Source organism: Augochlora pura, chromosome 2 (assembly GCF_028453695.1).
Source record: "Augochlora pura isolate Apur16 chromosome 2, APUR_v2.2.1, whole genome shotgun sequence".
Taxonomy (NCBI): Eukaryota; Metazoa; Arthropoda; class Insecta; order Hymenoptera; family Halictidae; genus Augochlora; species Augochlora pura.
The window spans coordinates 26151213-26169644 of NC_135773.1; the positions used below are offsets into that span (position 1 = coordinate 26151213).

At 45.3% G+C, this 18432-nt stretch overlaps 1 protein-coding gene across 1 annotated transcript in view; it reads left to right on the forward strand.

The window, feature by feature from the left end:
* Window positions 1–16851, forward strand: part of LOC144475015 (uncharacterized) — an 85694-nt gene extending 68843 nt beyond the window's left edge. Inside the window, exons 9-13 of the mRNA XM_078190516.1 lie at window positions 3487–3644; window positions 10289–10404; window positions 11054–11264; window positions 12909–13403; window positions 13782–16851. Coding sequence (XP_078046642.1) covers window positions 3487–3644; window positions 10289–10404; window positions 11054–11264; window positions 12909–13403; window positions 13782–15855 — 3054 coding nt within the window. The 3' untranslated portion in view covers window positions 15856–16851. The remainder of the gene's footprint in view (window positions 1–3486; window positions 3645–10288; window positions 10405–11053; window positions 11265–12908; window positions 13404–13781) is intronic.
* Window positions 16852–18432: the final 1581 nt, after the last annotated feature.

The following is an 18432-nucleotide window of genomic DNA, read 5'->3' on the forward strand; positions in this document are numbered from 1 at the left end:
AAAAAAACCGGGAGGCCACTTTACCTACGGGGCGAGAGCACGTGGGCGATAGCACTATTCCGAACTAAGTTTTTAGAAGCTTTTTCCGGCTTCTCAGTTTCTGTCAGTTGACTTTAGATCTTAGTTATTTATGTTGTATTAGGTTTGAAAGCAGACTGTCGGGTTTCCGTCAAAAACTTTCGCAGACATTTTTACCCCTTAGAGGTCTGAATTATGTTCACGTTGCTTCCCTGTCGCAACTATGTTATTCTAGATACTTGAAAACTGTTCGAGGAAGACCACTATTGAAGTAGGAACACCTTTTAGAGTTATTTATGTATGTGTTTTTACAAGTGCACAGCTACTATAATGCAGAAAACTGATAAAAATTAACGAATCGTAACCGAACTTTTTTCCAAATATGGCTGAAGTAATCTCTTTTAGAATATGTACAAATGTCATTTATTTTCAATAATTGTGATATATTCAGTCAGGCCTCTCACACTACCTACCGAAAATCGACACGAACTTTCCGGACAACCCAATATAAATATAGTATAGCAATTTATACGATAAATCGTTACATGTCCTATTCAATAAATACACAGCCAACTAAACCCGGAGCCATACCAAAGCCACACAGTATCCGGCCCCGCTGTCCTTACACCACCCCGCTACGAAACCAAATGAAGCCAGTTCCAAAAGGAACGCCATAGTTCCGAGCGTAGTAAATTTTCGAGCTTGCGCAGGGTCGTGCGACCTGCAGGCTGGCCCGCACCTCCTAGCGCGGGGGCTGCGCTCAGAATGGTGGGAAAGTGGGGCAGCTTTCTTTTCCGACGAGGCTGGGCTTGCGAGACCCCGCGCGAGTCTCAGAAAGTTTCACGACGGCGGTGTCTCGTACACGCGGCAGTCTCTTCCACCGGCTGACAAATTCATCCGGGTCAAGGATCCCGGAAGCACGGAGAAATATTACGGGCGCGCATAAATCGCGGCCGGTGCTCTTCCCTTCCGTCCACCACGGGGGACGAAACTGGAGCACGTACGATTAGACGGTGTACTTTGCATTTTATTCATTTTACCATGCCGCTCGGCACTCGGCACTCGGCGGCAGGATTCCTTTAGCCGAGGGAACAGGGAGCGTGACCTACTGGCTATTCATTGTATTCGCGGCCGCGCCAACGGCGGCTCGGCGGACAGAGGGGGTCGTCAGGCCGGTCGGCACAGGGGTGGGAACGAAGGAGGGGTGGGGGCGAGGAGCGGGGGCAGAGAAAAATCCCGGCTACGGAACCCATTTGGAGCTCGGCCAACTATTTTTATCGTTGCTGCGTGCCGGCTTGTTACGCTCGGGGTACAGTGACCGGCGGTGTCGTTAAACCGAATGTAACAACGTTTCTGGTTTTCAACTCGGGGTTAAAGGGCTGTCGGTGCCATTGGATACGGAGTTTACGAACGACAGGGACGTAGACGATTCCGAGTCCGCCCCGCGGACCTCCTTCGCTCGACCGGTACATCGCGTCGCCGACCATTCCCGCCGATTGCGTCTGGAACTTAAATCATTTCTCAACTTATTTTCAGCTATTCGTGATTAGGGGCTCGCGAATTTAGTCCCGATAAGCATTGGACGTCTTTAAGACGTCTTATTTCAGATGCAAAAGGACGTCCGATCTCGGACGTCGTCGAGTCTTAAAGAAGAGGTTAAATATTGAAAGCTGGAGAATAGAGTTTTATTTCGACTCAATAGTTGCACATGTGTAATGATCGATTTTATTTATTCCAAACGACAAATCATGATCGTCGTACGTGCATTATATTTACGCGATATTGGTAATAGATGAGGTTAATAGGAGAATCTATACACGTAACAGATGTTTCAAGTCTTGGTCAGAAACCTGACTCGATATTTTATGACAAGTGATCAAACCTTCTCTCGTAAATTATGTAATAATTAGTTGGCCACTCGATAATAAAAAATTTGTAATTATTAAATTTCTTTTTGCATTGTCCGAATAAAGGGTTGCTCCTTTCAACAGTTCGTTTTTCGTTGCAAAATTCTACGCTTCCACAATTTGGAAACTGTGTCGGAAGAGCTCGTGGAAAAAAAACATTTTGTCTTAATTTATTTACTGTGCTTCATCAAGTTCGAACTTATGAAATACGAATGTTAAATATTTGCGAACAATATAACGAAACAATGGAGCCATCGTATATTGTCCAGGATATAATTTATTGCCCTATGGAAAAACTGCAGGAAAACATCGACTGTTGCCGTATAAGGGCTGTACAGTCGGATATTTTTAAACTGACCATTTATTTCCCAACAACCCAATGTTTTTCATCTGCAATATATGTTGCATATATTGTAAATGATTGAATACATATCATGGAAACAGTACGTGATGCGCGTTTGTTTACGTTCAGTATAGATTGTTGCAGTAGAATTCTGATTGAATAAATGCGTAAAGCTGGAACTTAGTGACAATATGATTAATATTCACATCGTATGGTTAAAGCGCAAACATTGTAGATCTCATAATTACTAATTAAATCAAAATGAGTTTTCTATATTTTTTATTCTAAAATTATCAGAATCATACAGAGAGATTTCGAAATGTTTTGTTCAGTGTTTAAGACATCTGGTGTACGAAATTTGCGACGTCTTTAAGACTTAACGACGTCCCAAATCGGACGCCCTTTTACGTCTGAAATAAGGCGTCTTAACACGTTGACGCCGTCTTGACTCACCCGTGTGCCACACGTGTCCAACCCACGAGGTGGCGTATATTTGCTTATTTTGCTTATTTTGCTTGAATTTCGCAAAATAAGTTCATGTTATTAAACTAAACGTACGCACACGTGGCAGAATCGCTGAAGAGGTTAAACATCAAAGTCCGCCGAGTCGTTAAAAATGTCTAGCCAAGTGTAACACGCGATAAACAATCTTACAATTCTGCTTACTCTCCAGCAAACTATCGAAGCGATTGGTCGACGACGCTGCTATCGCTTTGAAATTTCCATTTGCCGCCTCTATCCGTTCGTCTCCGCGTTAATTCGAAATACCCGAACATTCGACTATCGACCGGTTCTGTTCGTCGAGCGTGACGCATTCGCGGCCCATTAACCCGGTAATGAAATATTTCGTATCACAGTCGGCCCAATCAAACGGAGCCTCATCTCTCTATCGAACAGGGTCAGCCGACAGCAGAAATATAATATTTCAATCATAGAAGCAATTACTTCGTCGAACGACACGGCGGATACGTATCCGTCGAACGTATCGATTGTCGTCCCGACTTCGGCCGGGCGCTCCCGATAAGTTGCCATTGCTCTGGAGAGGGCCCGGGCTCCGGGGGTTCGTACCGGAAGTTAATAACGGCACGGGTCGAGGACGTCGGCAATGTTCTCGGGCTCTTCTTCTGGACCGCGAAATTTCGGCGAGCCAGCGAGCCGCGCGAAACTTTGTTTCTCGATGGGAAATGTATATATCGAGTGGCCTCGTTATCTTTGCAGCAACAGCGGCAGCGCACCGTGCACGGCGAAGAGCTGCCCTACGTGCTGGGCGTGCCCCTCGACGGGAATAAATACGACCTGCGACGCCGATACAACATCGGCGAAACTCTGTTCTCCGAGGCAATGATGAACTGGTGGTGCAGCTTCGCGTACGTCGGGTGAGTTACCCTTCAGCGTGTCCATTGTTCGCGACATCGGCTCGTTAACTTTAAAGCGATCAGCTGGGCTAACGAGAGTACCCCGGGCGAAAGTACGTTGCAGGTCCTAATTAAATAATTCTATGAAAACGTCGGGCCGAGAAGTCGAGGAAAGGAGAACCGTGTATTATTCAGTGCTCGCGAGAAGCCGCCTGGAAGGAATGCGGCCACGATTAGCTCGTATCCCGTGTAGCTCTACGCCTCGACACATTCGCTATTCACAATGTTATTTTACTGTCGGACTTGTTACGGGCCAAGATTTTTCCTAATTTCCTCTTTCGCGACACTTCATCTTTCTGAGAGCTTTCAGAGATGCAGGGGGCTTTTCATTAGAGAAGGTGGCGTCCTCTTGCATCCACTGCGACATACCAAGCAATTAATTAGTATGGGTATTTATATAAGAATTTTTGCAGAATAAGAGGAATACGAATTCGTTTCTGGTATTATAGGATCTATAATACTATATAGGATCTATTATGGTATTATAGGATCTATAATATCCTTTATTATCAATTATATGGATATTATTATTATATATGGATACAATTATTGCGATCTGTTTCTCAACAATTATTTCGAGGATAGAGTGCATATGTGCAAGACAGAAGGAGACACGAGTTCCCATGAATTTCTCAAGACTGGAGAACCGGTAATTTCGTTTGCATCCAGCTTTATTCGAGTTGCGTTCTTTGAATTATTCGACGAACGGGAACGAACGACCGGAAACGTTAATCGGTTATCGATCGACACCCATGTAATCGCGTTTAACAATTTATAGAACCACACGAACGGCCCATAAATAACAAAACTAATTGAACACAAAGCTCGAGCCATCTCATTTGGCTTACGTTTTAATTATTGCACGATATTCGACGTGTATGGAGATTATAGCTATTAGATGCGAACTTTGAATATGCAGCGACGATTAAAAATGTTTGATCGAACAGTATTCATGGTTTATGATGGTTTGTAGAGAACTTGGATGATTCATGATATCCTGCGTAACAGAGAAATGTTTGTTCTAAAGAATAAAACGTTTCGGTAGCGACTTTTCAAATGTTTTCATGGAGTAGAAATTGTATAAATTAATTCTCCGATAACGCTTACAAAAATTTCCATTTTATACACGTTTTATGAATTGACAAAGATTAAATGAATTACAATTTTCGAAGTTGGGGGTGCTGGTAAGACGAAGGAGAAACGCGCGCAAAATTGATTTTTAATATAATTTCCAATTCCATGTATTTTCATAGATTCAAGCTCCAAGTACATAAACATTACGCCCTTATTCCTGATCGATCGTCGCTGACGTGCATGGAACGAACGGAAAATTCTGCATTAATTACCGCTGGGTAACACAAAGACGGTATAAAATGTGACATTTTTCGTTTATATATATCAACAATATCCTGACATATAACAAGTCCTACTATTACAAGACAGCAGATTAGTACATAATAAAAATTGCCTGCAATAATTGCAAAACGCACCGGATACGTAACAATTTATTTAATTTCTTAATCATTTCAACAATTCAGTGACAAGGCAGAAATATTTATAAATCCCTTAAAAGTTTTTGTAAAACGTTTCCGCGGAATATATGCGAATAATTAGCGTTGGCTCCGCCAGATATTGCTCTGGAAGTCTCGAGGCTCGAAAACACTCAAATCGTTAGCGACGCGTTCAGCATTACTCACGTCCTCCGGCCATTGTTTACACGGCACGGTTGCGTGGAAATCGTCGGGTCCGATCGGGTCCGGGGGAATCGAGCTTGTTTCACTTATTAAATAATAAATTTGAAAACGGCCGGGACGACGGGGCACATCGTTCGACGCCGGAAAACATTTCGTTTCCAGCTCCGCACGCCGCCCCTCCTCCTCTTCCATTCGCCGCCCTGTCCCGGCGAGCCCGTTTACAGTTTTACAATAAATCCCGCTCGAGTTTTATAGAAATTCCGGAACAATAGGTTGTACACGTGACAACCAGGTGCCGGCGGAGAAACAATTTCGCGGTGTTCCGTGCTCCGCCGGGAAATTTTCGCCGGTCTGAAAATTCATTATTAACCGGTGCCCTCTAGCATCCCCCACCGCTCGTTCTTACCGCGCGCGGGTTAGACTGAATGGCGCTTTCAAACGTGATTATCAATTACACCGCGCCTTTGAATATTTATATTTTACGTTCTGATAGTTCCGGCGGAAACTAATCCGGGCGCGTCAACACACGATGGACTGGGAAATTGACGTTGCGTTGATTAAAGAGTCGCTGGAAATTGCCGGGAAAGATGTTAAACTGTTCAGGGTGGGCAGTGACAGTTTGTTCAGACAGCGGTCGAAAGAGAATCTCGCTGAAAATCGGCTGACGGGAGGTGAGATCGGCGAACGGACGAGAGGAGGAGCGTGGGCAGGGCGGGAGTCGTATCGCGGCCGAGAATTCCGCGAAAATGTTCGTCGAGCAGTGATCGGTCGAAATTTGGACTCCGAAGAAACTGAGAGTTTCGGTTATCGTCGCGCTACGCGAGCCCGCGATCCTGTTTCGCTATCGAGTCCCGGCTGCCGGCAATTTGACGCTTGTTATTTTGTCACAGGGCGTTTGCGAATTAACGGGCCGGTACATCGGCCATTTTAATTTTCTCGATACAACCAGATTACCTATATGCACGAATCACTCGCGCATTTCATCTCGATAGATTGGAAAGTGGGCGGCGGAATCCTCCCGAGCCAATCGATTCCCCCCCTGTTTTATCTTCGAAAGCACGAAATTTCCCTCGTATTTCCGCCGGGAATGGACCGCGCGCGCGATAGAAGATAATTTTCGAAAGTAAACTCCGACCGGTAATTGCGCGTACGAGCCGGGTCCATTTTAGCCGGGGCTCTGTCTTTTCCCCTTTCTTCCGCGGCATTATTCGTTTTAATTGTTCTATTGAATTTGCGCGGGCCCAGAGCTTTTATCTGGAAACACACGAATTTATTCCCGGGCGGCGCGGATCAGAAGCCGTCGAACGCCGGAATTATTTTCTTCTTTTCTGCAGACAACGCGAAATTTCGGAGATGAATATATAACGCGCCGGTGGAACCGGACGGAAAACTCTCGATGGAATTTCTTTCGCGGCGCGGTTTTTCAACGCTTTAATGAGCGCGGAGTGTCAATGCGGAACGGTGTACGATCGTATCGTTGCATCGGATCCGATCTAACGTCATTGTTCCGGCTTTGTTTTTGTTGCATCGGATCGTCGGTCATTATTCGCTTCTATCGTCGAATTCGAAATACTCGTTGTTCATTGATTTGTGGAAAATCAGATGTTCAAATGTTACATCCGAAGAAAGTTTCGAAATATTTTTCACATCTTACAAAGTCTTAAAAAATGATTTATTAGTTTTAGGAAATTCTCCAATGATAATTCAAATTACTGTTGTCGTTATATTACAATTATATTACAATAAATGGGGTGGACCCTTATGAAATGTAACAAATGGTAGCGCGTTTGTACCAGAAACGTTACAATAATGTTAACGTGCTCGTAACAACGCGGCGAATAACATTTAAGCTCACAAAGCACGGTCCATGTTCCTTTTAGCAACATGAATACCGCGGAAGCAAATATTGTGATAAAAAGGATTTTCTATTCAAAGTTATATCTTCTAAAAGGATCCCACCAGATAAACATGGACGTTCGGTTCCGGTACCATTCTCAGTATCCGCGTTTACAGGGTAGTATACCTTTGCTTAAAATATCATTTTCAGAAGCTTCAGATCTTTACCTCCTCTGTAAGAGGTGGTGCGCAGGTGATACTACATAGAATACATTTTCTTTAAAAAGACCATATGCGGGTCTCCAATGCTTTCGAAAGCCGATAGGGAGTGTACACAGATTCTTTTCGCCTTTTATTTAAAATATATCGTTATTCGTTAATGAAATGAAGAAATAAGGCTACTTGAACATTACTTATTAAAGTGTCAAGATTGTTATAGGAAAGATATAAAATTAATATGAATCCAAGCGTGCTACAGTTACAGAATTCCTCGTGTAATTTGAAGTGTAATTCCTGTATCTATTATTTGTTAAGGGTACGTACAGGTTCGCAGGTAATATTTGCGCAACCAATATACGTCTTCTACCGAACCCAATATGCAGCGAAGGTATTTAAATTTGTAGAACAATGTCAGAGGTTAGTCCCCGTCCTCCTAAATAACGTAGAGCGGTCCCAGGAAGCGTGGATTAGCGTGGCAACTGACTCATCGTGCTCTTCCTTTTCCAGATCCTTTATCTTACCGTGCTCGATTCCCCGGATTGGCCCGGCACTCCGTGTAACCAATCTCTTCCTGTATATTCTAACCTCCGAACGATATCTTCTTTGCCGGAATCGGCCGCCGGAGCTCCGAGCCAATCGGCCGCATTGACTTCGGGCACAGAAACGATGATTAGAATTCCGCAGTACTGCGCGAAGGCCTGTACCCCCTTTCCGGGATCCGGCCGCAATCTTGCCTGTCCTTTTCGTATCTCGATATCACGGCCGTAAAATCGGGGACCCGGTGTCGCGAATGAAACGAATAAATAAATTTTTTTATTAGCCAAGGACCCCGTTTGCTCGCCACGGTCCGCCGTTCGAAGGAAATCGAATCCGGGAACGGGGAGCGTAATCGCGATTCCACGGTGTGTTCCCGGCGAACTCTCGCGTGGACGTTTTCGGCTGTAACTCTCTCTTTCTCTCTCTCTCTCTCTGCCTCTCTCTTCCACTCTTTGTCTTTCGCTTTCTTCCTCTGACTCTCTGTTTCTTTCTATGTATCTTCGTTCCCCTCACCCCGTGAACTTTCTCTTTCTCTCTCTTTCTCTCTTTGTCTTTTTCTTTCTTTCTCTGTCTCTCCCTTCCTCCCTCTGTCTATCCACCCCCCCCTCTCCCGCGTAGAACAGAAAGCAATATCGTTTCGCCGGCGCTCAAATATCGGAAAACCGGCCCAATATCGAAATTTTGATGAAGGATAACTTCGCCGAGCTACGGTTATGCGATACTCGCGTCTTCGAAATTCAAGCTACTCTCCATCCTTCGTTCTCTCTTCCTCTCTCGCTTTTTCTTTCTCTCTGAAAGAAGTATCTCAAATCGTAAGGCGATTTCCCGACGCGGAACAACGCCGCGATTCTTCGTCGAAATGCGTTCCAGCGCAGTTCACGTCGCGCGTAAAATCCACCGATTCGCAGCTGGAGTGCGCCGTTGAACACCCGCGCATCTTTCTTTTATCAAACTATATCACACGAGTTTTGTACATATTGCTCGGATAGGGTTGTTAAAATAGTAAGGAAATTATTATGGCAAGGAAAATTATTAAACCAATATTCAAGCGTATTTAATAGTAAAAATATATTAATATTACGACATTTGATATGAGAACACCTCGCACATCGGTTGACGATACAGGAAGTTCCATCGTCCAATAATCGTAGTGACGCATCCACTTCCGTTGACGATTTGGGTGCACAGTTCTTCGTTCCGCGAGGTCGAAAACGCATGGATCGCGAGAGAAACCGGTGCACTGAGACGCGACTAAAACGAAGAAAGACGAAGGGAAAGCCCGCAGAGGGTGACGTTTAAAAGTCGTCCCTGTTAATGGTCTGCCGTTGTTTCAGGATTACGAGCGATGCGCCACGCCCTCTGCTTATGCATCGAGTGCATCGCGTTGCAACCCCTCGCGAGACGTATTCTTACGAGGAGGACACAGTGACACGCGCCGATATCGATCAGACCGTGTCACGGAGTGTGCGGTGCACACAACCCGTGCCTCTGCCTTTCAGTCCGCGTGCATTAAACAGCTTTGTTTCGCTTAATTGGATCGACCCAGTTCTTCGCGAACCGATGCCCCTGTCGCGATGCATATGCATCCGATGCGATGCGAAGCGAACGGGAAATCGCGGGTTCATCGTGCCTGTCAGACAGCCAGGACGCGAACCGGTTGTATCCGCGATTTCAAAGCCTCCGAAGTCCCTTCGATATCTCGTATTCGCGATGCAGATCAGCGGTCGCATGATCTACGACTTTCTTTATGTGACTTCCGGTAACGTCGCCCATCGAGTGGACCGACATGTCAAACAGATTCGCCCGTGTTTGTACAAAATACCGCTGAACGGTAATTTTGAAATGAACGCATTTGCAAATACAAAGGGAGCTACGAGAATAACTACAATATGTATTGGCACTCGAATATCTTTTAAATCGCAGTAACTCTTTGAAAACTGGACTAAATAGCTTGAACGTTCCTTTAATGTTACAGGGATTAGCTCGCTACTCAATGGTTCCAATATTTTCTTTTAATTTTGTAGTTACTTGGAACGAATCGCAGTCTTCTTTTACATTTTTCAGTAGCTGTAACTTCATTATGCAGCGTTTATTTCTTATATTTATATTATAGCGTATATTTCTTATTTTTACTCGTTATTACTGAAATTATAAATTATTGCATGCATTCTTAATAGGAACCATTAACATAGTTTAGGAATTGTAATGTCGAGACCGGTGAAGTACTGACTGTAATCAGACAGTACCGAGTACCGGGACCGCGTGGACTGTACTCACTGCCAATCAAATCACAGTGCTCGTTTGTTCTTCACGATTCAGGAACCCGAATATCGCGAAGCGATACCCGTATCTGACGGATGGATTGAAGGAATGGGGACAGTACGAGATCGAGTGGCCAGAATACGATCCCCGCAACCAGACGTACTTGAATTTGAGTAAGTTCACGTGACATTGCGGTCCGTCCTGTAGATGCTAGCTTGCGTCCTAAAAACCTGCTAATCAAACTTGTCGAAGAAAATCGAGATTTTTATTTGCCGAATTCAATTAGAATAACTAGAAATACCCATTTCAAGCTTATATTATGTGCACTTAGAATCTTGTAGAGATTTATGCTGGCACGAATATCCGTGATCACGGTCAATACAAATTTCTACGCACACCTCTTAAAAAAGCATAACTTCCTCCAAAATTAGACTTGGGATTTCTTGAGATGTTAAAACCACTTGTTTCCCAGATAGCAAGTAAACAAATTTCGCAAATATTGCAATTGTTTGAAATAACACCAACAATAAAGAAATGACGATTCTCAAATTTTGTATCTAAACTACAACGTCATCGCGTTTTGTTAATTTCCAATTTGTCTGCCGAGTGTACATTTACTTTTCAAAGAAGTGGAGCCACGAAGAATTTTATTCTCTGCGGATAAGAAACAGCCGAAAGCTGTATTGCTCTTCATTTGGTATCGGACCGCGTGCTGATCTTCGAGATTCGGAAATGAATAAAAATCCGAGATCGAGTAATGACTGGGCTGTGCCGAGCACGGGAAGGTAAACGGAATCTCTGATATTTTTATTGTCGGCGCAGCTATTCCACCGTCGACCGGCTCGCGGTATCGTTCGGTGGAGATGCAGTTTTGGAACGAGGACCTGCCGAACCTGCTTCACCATCCGAACAAAGATAACCCGTTGCAGTTTCCACCGAGGAGGCCACGGCCACCGTTCCTCAACATAGTGGACGAGATTGGAAGGTACGCGAACGCGAGCACCAACAGGAACTACGAGACCTACGGCATCAGGTCGGTAACGAATCCGAAAGCCGTCGATTTCTGGCTCCTCTCGATTCGAGGACGCATTTAGACTCGCTGTCGGTCTCTTGGAATCTCTCGCGATCTTTAACCCTTTCGCGCCGAGCGCCGGATTTATCCGGCATCCGCGCGACGACTTGTGCATATTAGCGCCGGATATGTTCGGCATTCGTATGACGATAATATTATCATATTTTCACAGATGATTTTTTAAATTGCAAATTGTACTTTGTTTTATTTTTTAAGAGAAATGTTTCTACCTGTGATTAGAAACAAGTTTAATTGCCAGAGAGAAGTTAATGATATGAAATGAGACAGTTATAAGTATATGAAAATGTAATGAGAAATGTTTAACTCTTTGCGCTCGAGACTGTACTAATTTTAAAATGAAGATATTTGTTTCAACGTATTTTATTTTATCTTCTTTTTATTTAGTATGTGTGAGATTGAACAAGTATACTTATAAAAGACTTGTATTATTAAATAATTTGTTAATTTCAGACAAATTTAGTAAAGTGGTAAATTCATAAGAACAATTTTTAGCGTCGCCTCGGAGACGCTACTCGATTGCAGAGGGTTAAAAACTGCAGTCAAGTTATGTCAATGGATTCAACAGTACATTCACGAAAACGCTTTCCACGTCATTTACGTAATTATTATTGCAATAGGTGTTCGGCTATGTCGATTGAACATTTTTTGTCGGCGCTTAGCAATTTCTCGAGGCGCATCGAGTGCAATTCCAGCCTTCTGAAAAGTCCCGAGAATGCGTTAATTGGAAAATTAAATAGACTCATTTCCGCGTACCTTTATGCAGGCACGCCGGTATTGTTTCACACCGTGGGCAGAATATTTAATGAAACGTCACTTGCACCCCGCTGCATCCAGCCCCCATCCTCCCCACGAATGCTTAACTGTCTGCACGCACCAGTTGAATGGAATTTATTCAAACGTCTGGCCAATGAACTAACAGATTAGCAATTTAGAGTTTCAATTACGCGTACACCTCGCAGGCGGGCTGTTTCCCTTTCAAAAATTCAATTGCTCTTGCACGATTGGAACCGATAGAAGAAAAAAATGGTACGATCCCCTTTTGTTCCAGGCATGAAATTACTGCGCAATCGATAAGAGAGACTAATCGACTTCACATTTCGCTGCACCGCGATATTCTGCTCATGAAGAATAATAATTTGCACCATACACGTGTTACTTCGTTATTCCGTCTATATTGGAACAATTCATCTCTGACGCATTACCAATAAAAACTTTTCTTTAGCAAACATTAATCGTTGAAGTTTTTCAGTAGGACGTTTTCTTATTTATTATTTCGGAGAGAAAGATGTAATATTTGTTTTCTTTTTAATAGGAGCAATAATAATTGAATAATGAAATTATTTATTCAAAGCTCAAGTAATTAGATATATAATTTTGTCGTTCTCCTAAAGGGTTTAATTAAAAACGATAACTATTATAGAATTAATTAGAAAGCCGATTCATGATGAAATCCAATGATTGTAAATCGTTGAACATATTATATTCAGTAAATGTAATAATCGGCTGCTCCGACGCTACGACACCTGTAGTAGCGACGAGCAACAGTGTCGGACTTTACAAAGAGTGAATCATCTGCTCCTCAAGGTACCCGCCAAAGGAACCGCATCCAATACCATCTGCCACGACAGAGGCTGGGGCCGACAAAGCGATAACGCCAGATTCCACGGATCGGCCAGACGAGGAGACGGTATCTCAACCTAACACGCCAAAGAGCTCATCGGTGATCACGATGCTGACCGGTCTCGGCGTGGTCTTCCTGCTGATAAACTTCACCGCGTTCCTCTACCTGTACTGCAAGAAGCAGGACCTGAAGAGTAAAGAGGCCGGCTTGAAAAGACGGGCCAGCCAGAAGGAGGAGACGAAGCGCGCGAAATCCGAGAAATACGAGAACCACTACGGCGAGCTCGGCTACAAAAGCGACAGCAAGCCGGACCTGAACGACGTGATAAAGAACGACAAAGCGTACGACAACAACTCGAACTTCGGCAGACGTTCGAAACTGTCCAGACAGAATTCCGGCTCCACCATCGACACCCACATCAAGGTCCGTGAGTGGATACAGCAGGAGATCGTGCACAGGTCTGTAAAGATTCCGTTCCCGAAACGCGCGCGCGCGCGCGTCGTCCCCCACGATCGCTTTGAGCTCTCGTTGGCCGCCCGACCCTACTAATTGCATAGATTCGCGGTAAAGTCCCTGCGAGTTCGTCGATCGCAAGCCGAACTTGGCTGTCGAGCAGTCTCCTAATTCAATTAGCGGTTTCGCTTAAAGACACGTCGCTCTCGAACTCGCCAGTTTCCGCCCGATCAAATAGAGGACCCGGCAAGGTCTAACTTTTTAGCTGATCCGACGGCGAGATCGGTGCTCGATTATTCAAAGACTTTGTTTTAAGAGAGATTGCACGTTCCGTCGATTACTCTGAAACGATCGTTGATCGACTATTCGCGTGTGTTCGAAAGGTGTTCGCCGAGGTTTCTCCGCAAGACGCGGGAAACTTTGCAGAAGGAGCACCAGGACAAGCTGACCAAACAGCAGGAGGAGGAGAAGAAGCGGGCGGAGGAGGACATCGTGAAGGAGAGGAAGGAGGAGCCGATTTACGACGAGAGTCCCGCGCTGATCGTGCGTCCTGGCAAGAAGTCAAAGATGCCGATGGTTTCCGTGGCGGTGGACGCCACGCCCGCGACCAGGACCGAATCGATCTTGAATCAGGTGCCTATCGAGCTGGCGAAGGCCGCCGAGCCGGCGATCGAGTCGTTCGAGTTCCAGACGACTCCTCAGGTGGTCGTGATCGAGCATCACCACTCGAGGAGCGACCCGCTGCCGATGGAGAACGTGTTGAAAAACGTGAAACCGAACTTCTCGACGACGCGGATTTACGAGTCGGACTCCGGCAGCGCCAGTAGCCTGTACGCGAAGATTAATCCGAAGCTGAAAAGCAGGCTGCCCCGCCCGGAGCTGGACGTCAATCCGGAGGTGTCCGCGGCCGACGAGGCGGAGGCCATCTACGTAAAAGCGGGGCCGAAGCTGACCACGTTCGCCGTGAACGCTCCGCAGTGCGACATAAACGTAACCTGCAGGGAACCGATAGCCGAAAGGGAATGCATCAGCCCCGAGGAGGCTTTGAGGACGATCAAGCGCAGGAACTACCCGAAGGTGCTTCCGGACATCGAGAAGAGGCGATCCCTTCCGGCGCCCAGTAGCCTATTCGTGCCCAAGCAGCATGCCAATTCGCTGCGCGACTACAGAGGCGGGCTGCAATCATCTTCGTCCGCGTCTGCCCACCAGCCGCCTCTCCCTCCGCCAAGGATGTTTGGTGCATCGAAGAGCCTGGACTTCGCGGAGGAGAACGAGACCCAGTTCGAGCTCGAGCCGGTCACGACCAATCTGCACGTGGGTCCGCTGCTAAGGCGGCAGGACGGCTCGACGAAAAACAATTCTGACCCGAGCATCATCGATTCTCTCGACGAGCGCATAGACAGGTCATCCAGGTCGCAGGCCGGCGGCAGCGTCGACACAATCTATTCGAACCCCATGTGTCCCGTTCACGGAATGGGTCAGCCAATTTCGCACAGCATGGAGAAGAACATCGGCACGCCTGCGACCCTCCTCGAGCCGAGCATAGGCAACCCGAATTGGTACAAGTCTTTACCAATGGGCAACGAGACTTCGATGACCACCGCCTTCTCGGAGCCACAGATCATGGCCAAGGAAGCCACTAATCAAGTCCAATTCGGGTCTAATTGGGAGACGAGGATCCCCGCGATGGAGCCGAGAATTGTGATTACCCCGAGGGTGGGTAACCTCCTGGGTCAAGCGAATCAGAACTTGAGCCAGGCGGTGGTGAACCTGGGAAGCGTCCCTTCCACCGACAGAATCGACAAGGAGCTAGCGACAGGTGGATTGTCGGACTCGGCGCCGATGATCGCTAGCGCGAGCAAGTGTCAGGCAAGCTCGTCCGAACGACTTCAGAGCGACGCGTTGTCCGTTGGTTTAACGGCGGTGCCTAGGACCCCGGGGACGATGAACCCGGAGCGGAAAGAGCCGCGGATCATAATCGCGCCGAGGGAACCCAAGGCTTCTTCTTCGAGTCTGAAACAACCGAAGATCATCATCAAGCCCACGTCCAGTTTGCAGAGAACGAGGGATCACAGGAATATACCGAAAGTTTCGGCGATCCCGTCGCCGGAAGCGCAGTGTCCAGTGATCGGCGAGAGGCAGCCGGAGCAGAGAGAGAAGCCTCCGTTGAAGGAGAAGCCGAAGGTGACGAGGATTCCGTCGTTCTCGAGGCGGTCGGACGATCCGCCGTGCGGCTCCGACAGGTTCGCTGCTCCCGTCTACGCGGAAAAAGTGGAAATAGTGCAGAGGGTCGAGGCGGTGTCCGGGAAACTCTCGAGCGCGGGCACGCCCGGCGACGGGAAGTCGAGCATTCCGACGTTGCAGAGGAAAGATGCCGAGAAAACCACGAGCACGGACTCGAGCAATGGGAATTCGAACACTGGAACGATCAAGAAGAAGCCTACGAGTAGGAAGTAGTTGCGTGTGGACCCGTCAGGAAGGAACAAAAGCATCGGAGCCTTTTGTTTTCGTGCAAGCGCGCTGAAAATAACCGGCGAGCGTGACGCATGGGTCGGCGAAGGGAAAATGAGCTTGGCAGGATTTCGAGAGGCCGTTTAAGCTTTTTCACGCTGAAACTGGCTCGCTGAGAATTCTCGAATGCTCGAGAAACAGAAATTGCGTTGGAATAGTTAAAAAATTAAAGTTTTGCACCCATTTGTATTTCATTAGGTTTTAGCGACGACCGTCGAGCCGACTGCCGCGTTAGAAGGATGTCCATTGTTTTCAGGCTTCGCCATTATGCAATACAGTCAATTTACCAGAAAAGCATCGTGGACGCCAAACATGTGCCTTCGGACCGTGTAAATATTATAGTTGTGCAGTGATACGCCGCGCTGATTTAATACTCGATTGGTATTTATAGAGGACACCGATATTGTACGTAGTCAATTAAGGAGCCGGCGCAGCGCAAGTTTCCGCAATATTCGTCAGGCAGCCATGCATTTCTGTAAAGTTTTTACCTTTGTAAGCTGGTGTAGATAGTGGATTTCAGAAATGACCGTCATGCCGGATCGTGTATATAGAGCATTTATATATAATATATATAGAGCTTCGAAAGCAACTTCGAAGTTCTATCGGGAATGCCCGCGTAGTTTTCTCCGGCCCCGGAATCATGGAAATGTTTAAGGAGCATCTTTTTATATTAGCAGAAGAGGCAGAAACGTTTGAAATATTTTCTTAACTTGCGCGTACTTGAACTTGTATTAAGAAAGTTACCCCGAAGCACGATAACAATCTTCCACTTCAAATATGTAGCCGCGTTACTCGCGGCAATTCTTCAAAAGTGTACTCGGCTATGTAATAAGTAGCTGCCGTCTAGTCTGTATGCATTTCACGAACTCTAATCACATCACTATTTGTATGCAAGCCAATGCTTAAGGTTCTTTCTCTTCAGACATGTGTTTTCATTCGCGCCAACCCCATCGTTCCCTTGAATACCGCACCTTCCGTAACTCCTGGGTTTCATAAGAAATTAATTCCTAAATAAAAATATAATCTTTTTAACGCTACGTCGAATGTTCATGTTGATTGTGTTTGACCTTTATTCGTATATCTTTATTCTTTGGAAATATTGTTTTACAGCAATTTTTTCTTTCGAAACATACGAGTTTTCACAAAAATAAATGAACAGTAATTGAAAGAAGTTGTAAAATAATATCACATTCTCAACACATAATTCTAATTATTCTTTTGTTTCGTATTATTTATTTTAAATGTGTATAAAAAGTGTGTTTCTAACATTTAAGAAGTTAACACTTCGAAATGGCAATCGTATTCACCCTAACCCTTTCGTTGAAATTCTGCATCTGCGTTGGTCACAGCGAGTTTATCGCGTCATCGTCAAAGGATCGTGTCACGAGCCCAGCGACGGAGAATCGATAGCCATGTGCCTGTCGCTGCAAAGTCTTCGGTTATCATTTTTCAATGGGTGCCTGGCGTACCATTTATCTTGCAACTTTACCTCTAGCCGGTGAACTTTATTATTAAGTAAAACAAAGTCTATAAGTCATCGCGAAGCTGGTATGTGCTCGCGAGAAGCTTGCAGGGCGCACGGAAACGGTCGGTCGACTTCGCCGTCCCCGTGTTCCAGCCGTTCGTTCACGAATCGAATTGATTCTTGAAGTTCCAACCGTGGTAATGTGATTTCCCTGTCGGCCGATAAAGAAAACTTGGCTCCTCCTTGTCTTGTCTCTTTCCTGATTACCCGCGACACCATCTTCCATGGCCAATTTGACAATGAGATCGATTTCATCGTCGATTCCCGGACACGGAGTTTAATAATCGCCGACAAATTCAAGCAGGAATACAATTTTTCAGTACTTAAGAACTTCAAGTACCACATGATCACCATATTATTATTATTATCATTGTTATTATTATTACTATTATCGATTGTGGATTTTATAAAATGACAAAAATGTGTAGATCAAATATAACAGTGTAAAAACATTTGCAGAATTTAGACATGTTATTGCATTATCTTTTCTAAAATAATTAAAGAATATAATATAAGTAAAGAATATGGTAACTAATCCAACGAATATAGACAATATTTATTTTTAAAGAAAATCCGTAATCAGACATTTTTATATTATTGGAAGCACAAATTAGTTCGGTTCGTTTTCAAAAGATACCTCTAACTGTTCTGACTGTTTCATAGTAACAATTGAAGCTGAAAGAGTCTACATTACGGTCCTGGAAGGTACATTCCCGTGAAACAACCTGGGATTCCTTTATGATTTTTTAAATCAAACAATCGGGGGTATTAGGCCGTCTGAGGCTCATTTTTGGCCTTTGGGCGAGTTTTCAAAAACTTTCCCGTAGAGCAATTTGAACCGCAGGTAGCTTAAATTGAAGCTGAAAGTGTCTACTTTACGACTCCGGAAGGTACATTCCCGTAAAACCGCCTGGGATTTTTTTATGATTTTTTAAATCAAACAATCGGGGGTATTAGGCCGCCTGAGGCTCATTTTTGGCCTTTGGGCGAGTTTTCAA